Consider the following 7,306-nt stretch of genomic DNA (forward strand, 5'->3'; position numbering starts at 1 on the left):
TGCTCTAAACAAGAGTTTGGCGATGCGACTAATATCATATATTAGAATATTATTTGTCAAATAGCTCTATAGATTTTATTGCAATATTTGATGGTAGACCGTTGATGTTTGCCCAATGATAATTTAACAAATAGCATCAGTAATGTGGATTTTATGACGATGAAAGGCAAATGATAAAGCTGCTTTAACCCATTTAGGCCTAAAAACGCCTGCTAAAAAGGCCTTTTTTTGCCTAAGCACTTTTCTGGAAACAGCCTACTAAAACCTGAGGTTTTTCATAAAAATTGACAAAATTCCCCACGCCTACTAAAACATTAGTATCTCAGGCTCTATAGCAGATAGAAACATAAAATTAAAAGCATTTAAGAGCTAACTTCCTTGGCTTCCATTTAAACTGACTGCTTTGATATAATCTTCAACTTCATTTTATTTTATTTTATCAATAAACAAAAACATAAGTTCATTTTGAAAAATCGATACAGATTTGCTTTTATTTCATTATATTTCATTCAATGTCACAATTTTATAAATATTAAATATTAACATTAAAACCCTGAACAAAACAGAGAACAGAACCCATTGGTAAAACACCCCATAACAAACAGAGGTTTAGTTTGAACAAAAACATTGCACATAAACATAAATGTTCCATTTCATCAAGTGCGGCGGACATGTTTTCCGAAGCACTCAACATGCAGGGGCACATTACACTGCCTGCATCCATAAACTGTCGCACCAGGACGGGCGTCTGTGCCATTCTTTGCCAGAGAACATTCCCTGCAGATCTTTCTCTTCTCAAAGATCTTCTCACAGTCGTGCTGGGCTGAGGCTGAGACAGGTGCTGTGGCGCACTGAGGAGCACTCCTTGCTGTCACAGGGGTGACAAGCTCCTGTGCAAGGTCCTCCTGCCAGTCTTTGTAGCCACTGAAGTTAGCTCCTGCTCTCTTGGCAACAATGTAGGCGTTGTAGCAGCTGACCGACAGGAAATAAAAAAAGAGCCTCCGCCACCATTTCTTGGACCGATGCTTGATGGTGTAGTAGCCCACCATCTGGTCCAACAGATCGACCCCCTTCATATTCCTCTGATAGTCGGAGAGGCATGCTGGCACTGTGACCTCTGTCTGGACATCTCCTCCCTGTCTCCTTTTGACAGTCCCTGTTGCCGTTGGTGCATGGTGGTTTGACAGGACCAAAACGGCCTTCGTGTCCTGCCAGGCACAGAAGGTCAGGTCATCCTTCTGGCGCACCGTGTATTGATGCCTGGCCATGGCAGCAAGCTTCGTGGGGATTCCTTTCCTGTTGGACCGAATGGTCCCACAGGCATCCAGGCCATGAGCACTCAAGTCTTCGAAGAGCGGCACCCCAGAATAAAAATTGTCCATATAAATGGAGAGATGGGACCCAAAGTATGGTCTTGCCAGATCCATCACCACACGGTGCGCAAGGCCCTTCTCACTCCCCCCCGCCTTACGTCCAGTGTAGACCTGGAAGTTTGACACATAGCCAGTGGAGCTCTCAGCCATGACCCACACCTTGATGCCCCACTTGGTGGGTTTGAGAGGGAGATACTGTCGGAAAGAGAGTCTACCCTTGAATTTCACCATACTCTCATCGACACTCACGAAGCCATTCACTTCATAGAGTTCCTGGAAACGATCTTTCAGGTAGTTGAGGTACCATCTGACTTTCCAGAGCTTATCAGTGCGGTCCACATCAATGGCGTCGTTGTCTTGCAAGTGGAGATACCTGAAAATGTACATTTAGACAGTGAATAATATTGTTTTATTGTTTGACATTGAGCTAATGTTGTTGTTATTGTCATGAGCTTTCATTGTCATGTATTTTTAAAATTATACAAAATCAATCATCTGACATCAGAATTATTGCTATCATCATGAGCTATCATTGTCATTTGTATTCATTTAGTTGTTGTTATCAATAATCATCTATTATTATCTATCATCATACATTAACTATTATCGTCATCATAATATATCATTGACATTGGTATTGTTTTTATGTATCATATTATTATCCATTATTATCAATTGTGATCTTATGACATAACTTATTTTAATTAGTATCAGGATCAAATCATTATCATTGTTGTAATCATATGACATCACCATCATCATTAGCTTATTGTAATTAGTATCAGGATCAAATCATTATCATCATAATATATCATTGTCATTTGTATTGTTTTATGTATCATGTAATTAGTTAAATAATTCACTATAATTATTTACATTATGTATTTATGTATCATATCATATAGGCTATATTATTGTTATTAGTATCAGGATCAAATCATTATTGTAATCATGTCATATGACATCACCGTCATCATTACAAAACGATTTCAAATATTCTTATTAGCCTACCTCTAGATGATGGCAAACCTGTCCCTTGACATGGCTTGTGGGATGGTTGTTCTGAAAAGCCACTTCTTTTGACGCCAGAAGTCTCTTCGCGATGGCAGTTCAATGATTCCCATGGCAAGACAAAGTCCCACGAACGTCTTCATTTCGACGATCGTCACAGGCTCCCACTTGCTGTTTGATGGAGTTGCACTCCGTGTTTGCTCAGCATATAAATTTGTTTGCGTTACAAGACGCATCCACATGTCTTCTGTGAAGATACGGGAGAACACCTGTACTGGTGTTATAACATCTGGCAGTGGCAGCTCTATCTTTATGCCAGGTTCGCGATTAAATGGTATTTTCTCCCGCGAGTGAAAGTTGTCACTTTTCCACTCGTTCCCGAAGCCGGCAAACTCGCACAAATCCCCCTCTTCCTCCCCAAACATCGCTTGTATCCACTGCTCTCTAACTACGCGATCGGATGGTAAAACTAATCTATCTAAGTCATCTTCCTCTAATCCATCTGCTAACACATCTGCTTGTACTTGATATTCTGCATCTATTCCCTCTTCAATGTCACTTCCTTCACTTGAGTTGTCAGCCATGATCAATCACTGGTGCTTTAAATTTCCCGCCGCTCGAGCATAACATTCTACACGTGTATTTCGACCAAACATTCTATTCTTTAAAAAAAATTCACCAAGCATCTCGTTCACTCACTCCAGGTATATATTAGCCAATCACAGTGAGTATAACTGGTCATGTGCCTTGAAAAAGACCGCATCGCTGAAAATGACACAGAGGCGTTTACCGGCTTTAAAGGGAACTACGCATAGATGCGTGATCCGGTCTTAAAGGGAAATACACACATATGCGCGATCCGGTCTAAATGGGTTAAAAACCCCACATAATTGACTGTTACTGTTTCACCCCTAAAACCAGGCACAGAAGACAATTCTGGAATTGCAATGTCTCAAATCTGACACCATACCTAGCCTCGTGTCACACTATTGTAGAAATGTATTTCCCAGCCCGACTCTAAACACGCTTTTCTCTCTCAGCCGCCCTCGAAGAACCGCCGTGAAAGATCTGAGCTCAAGCCGGACTACTTTGACCCTGCCTCTATCATGGATGAATCGGTAAGTAGCATCCACTCGATCTTAGATCAGTTTATAAATATGTGTGTGTATTAAGAGCTACACACATAAATGGCGAACTCGTAGTGCGTGCGTGCGTGCGTGTGTGTGGGGGCCAGCTGGAGGAGCTTGTGAGGCAGAGTGAGAGACGACTCGTAATGGGAAGAGATGCAGAATGGATGGCTTGCAAACAGTCACATTACACAGACCACTTCAGGGCACGCTGTGTTTGGAGTGGTGCTGAATGAGGCGGTGTAAAACATTTAGACAAGTCCTGCTGACCAGCCTGCACGCTCTGCCGCCAAACACAACAGCTCTCATTGGTGCAGAAGCCAGCATTTTGCCTGTGTAAACACGCCAATTCTTCATTTAATTCAGAAGGCACTGCAGGCATTAAACCCCTGTGCGAACATGCTGCAGCCTCAGGAGACCTCTGCGTTCGTTCTCACACTGCCTCGGTGTAAAGAATGTGTCTGTGTTTCATGTCAACTTTGAGTAATTTCATTGTCACAGAAAGTATCGCAGCAGGAAAACAGTTTTCTTTTCACCAAACAGCGAGCCGTCTCGTTCCATTATGCTTTCTCTGAGAGGAACAACACGCAGAACGCTCAGCTGCTCACAGGAAGTCTGCCTGGGAAAAAAAGTCCTGCTTTAAATTCCAGTTTGAAACTATATTCCCAATAATCAGGCTGTGCTATTTGATCAGGTGTTTATTTATACAAAACATAATTAATGGAAGAATGTTCAATCCTAACATGCGTGCAGAGCCAGATATTACACACACTAGCTTATTAAAATGTATGGTACAATTGTTAACGAAACTTTATATTTAATTAGTTTATTTTTGTATGAATCTGAGAGGTGAGCTAACTATAGAAAGCCATTTGACTCTATGCATTGTGACATTAACAACAGCCTGCTATTGCTACACTTACTCTTGTTGCTGGCTTCAAGAAAAGCTTTTGTTACATTTATTTTGTTGAATTTTTGACATTTCAAAAAATAAATGAACCAACCAGTTTTTATGATCAAGTCTTCCTATTTTGAAAGTGGTCTTCAGTGATATAAAACATGGCAAATGTAATTCCTGTATGTCATTAACTTTGTCTGAAAGAAGTTAGTCATACTAAACTATTTCAGTGTTTTTTCTACAAAAATAAAGTATGAGGCGCTAACCTCACTTCCAGTCAAAATGATGGCCCCGCCCACTTTCTGGCAAACATAATGCATTAAATAATAGTCTCTTCATGTCTTAAAGCTGCTGAGGCATATATTGCACCTCAAGCAACAAATCCAGAGTAACAGTTTCTTTACTTCCTCTACAGAAAAAAGGACAGTAAAATAAACGATCGGATTCAGAAATCAGTTTCAGTGTGAGCCTGCTGCCTGCCACTTGTCCCCCGGCAGACCTACCGGACATCCATCCCCTATTTATTCAGAGCTCTGTAGAGACAAAGCTGTCTCTGCAGCCTGATGCTCTAGTTGACTCGACTTTCATATTTTTGGATTAATTATACCGTTTTTGACGAACATAAATATTGTTTTCTGGCATCATTTTAAAATCTGCGTTTGGTACGAGGGCGCATCTATTGTCCTATAGCTGCATGTCTTAAGCCTACTGATTTCTTGAATCTGTTTGACATGATCTGGTTATTAATCCTTCTTTCCCTCTCCTTTAGGTCCTTGGGGTGTCCATGTTTTAAGCTAATATCCAGATGATTTTGACGCTGGGACAGCAGAAGAGGCGCTTTGTATTTAAAGAGAATTTTAGATGCGAAAACAAAAGTGTTTTCTGTAAGAAAAATCCAAAACTACAAAAAAAAAAGATCTGGCTTGTACTCCACGTGGACCAACGACAACCCACACTCAGTGTTGCTTGCTCAGAGAGGACATTGTTTCAAATATTTACTTTTATAATCTTGGGTAAGCTCTTCCTGTTCGGAAATAGTGTAACAGGCCACTTCCAAACCTATTTAGAAATGAGACGTGTCTGAAGAAAATCCATCATAGCTTTTTTTTTTTTCTCCTCTTTCCTTTTTTTAAACGGGGATGAATTGGTGTGTTTAACTTAAGATACATTATTTTGTTCATGTCTAACCCTTTTTACAATTGTAGTAAGTTACCAGGTGTGAAGTAGTAATTTATAAACAGACTGTAGTAGCTTGCTTGTACTGTGTTAGCCAAGTGGATGGAGGTCTTTATGTTTCTGTGCTCCTTTTCCCCCCCCCCTCCCTCCATCACTTCCTCCTCCCTGTTGTTGGGCCTGTCCTGGCTCCTGGTAACCACTGGCGGTTAAGACGGTGCGGTGTCACGTAGAATCAGTCCCTTTATGCTGTGAAGATTCCCCTCACTGTTAAGCAGTAAGTCCTAGAGCTTACCCCAAGATTTGGACCACTCCTTAACCCTCCATCTACTAGAGAATTGTGCCCCCCTCTCCTAACAAAGAGCAGATTTTTCTCCCAGTAGTGCCACTGTGTGGGCTCTGGCAGACAGCAGCTCACTCAAAGAATTACACATCTCTTTTTTTGTTTCTTCTCTTCAAAATCCAGCAGCATAATGTTGAAATGGGTATCTCTACATTTTAAATAAAAGTTATATATGAATCGGTGCTGATTTTATATATGTGCTTTTGGTTTTTCTTATTTTCAACCTTCAGTCACAAAGTTTGAGAAATGTAAGTAAAACTAAAAAAAAAAAAAGTAAAAAATGAAAGCATGTGAAGCCATGCGTCAAGGAAGATTTTTAAATTTGTATTTTTATGTTTTTTCTTTTTTTGTCTTGATAATGTCTTCGGGGGTTTCTACCTTTTTTCCTACATGTAAATTAGTTTGGATAAAACTAATGAAAAGACTTGTGAAATTCAGCTTTAAGGTTTTTCTCAACATTAAAAGGTCCTGTCACAAAATACTTAAAATGATTTCAAAGTGAAAGGTAGTCATTAAGACAATACTGAAGATGAGAGTTATTCAGCAGCGCTGTGGCAGCTAGACAAAGCTTAGATTTTGACATATATTTGTCACACAAGTTTTAATGAAATGTTTTGTCTACTGAGGTTTTTATTTTGTAGTCATTCCATGCTTAAGCCTTAAACATGCTTGTGAAGGTCACCTTCTCTCACAGTAATCTTCCATGTCAGAGGATCGGTCATGTTTAAAGGTGGATAATTGGCTTCTTAGAACATGAAACATGAGGTGGTCAGATGTAATGTGATAAAGTAGATGAACAGCCTATATGTGTTTTGCCTAATTATTTTATGTAAGTAAAAAAGAAAATTCTTTTAAGGAAAAAGTACTGTTTATTGTTTGTTACTTACCACTACATTGGTATAAATTCTTATTAGATCATGTGTATATATATACAAAATTTTAATTTCTTTTACCTTCCTTTTTTGGCCATTTCTGTGTTTTTTGTTTTTTTTTCTGCACTCTTGCCTACACTCTAAGTTGTTGTCTATTATCCCATCCTCTTTCAGTCACTCTGTTTCTGATTTGTACTTGTCTGGAGACAGTAACTTTTGAATAAAAATCAACACATTTCATCTGTGGTACTTTTGACTTTTGACCACAAAGAACACTTTCATTCTGGGAGTTATCCAGGTTGCACATTTCTTGTCTTAACTTGGTTTTACTTTTGCAAATGTATTTTGGGTGGCACTTCACTTTTTCACCACACGGGGGCAGTGTAGACCTAGGCCCACATCTAAACTTCAGTATCATGATTGACTAAGTGCACATGGTGTCACTCGGTAAACCATGTTTCTTTTTTTCTCTTTGCAGAAAAGGTTATGAATATTTATTCTCAGGCACT

General features: G+C 39.6%; 1 protein-coding gene across 3 annotated transcripts in view; it reads left to right on the forward strand.

The window, feature by feature from the left end:
• The window catches only part of stag2b (STAG2 cohesin complex component b), a 28,864-nt gene extending 21,827 nt beyond the window's left edge, over positions 1 to 7,037 (forward strand). For all 3 annotated transcript variants that reach the window (XM_063876177.1, XM_063876179.1, XM_063876178.1), the window contains exons 33-34: positions 3,425 to 3,502; positions 5,179 to 7,037. In XM_063876177.1, coding sequence (XP_063732247.1) covers positions 3,425 to 3,502; positions 5,179 to 5,202 — 102 coding nt within the window. In that variant the 3' untranslated portion in view covers positions 5,203 to 7,037. The remainder of the gene's footprint in view (positions 1 to 3,424; positions 3,503 to 5,178) is intronic.
• Positions 7,038 to 7,306: the final 269 nt, after the last annotated feature.

The sequence above is a fragment of the Eleginops maclovinus genome, chromosome 23 (genome assembly GCF_036324505.1).
Source record: "Eleginops maclovinus isolate JMC-PN-2008 ecotype Puerto Natales chromosome 23, JC_Emac_rtc_rv5, whole genome shotgun sequence".
NCBI classification, from domain to species: Eukaryota; Metazoa; Chordata; class Actinopteri; order Perciformes; family Eleginopidae; genus Eleginops; species Eleginops maclovinus.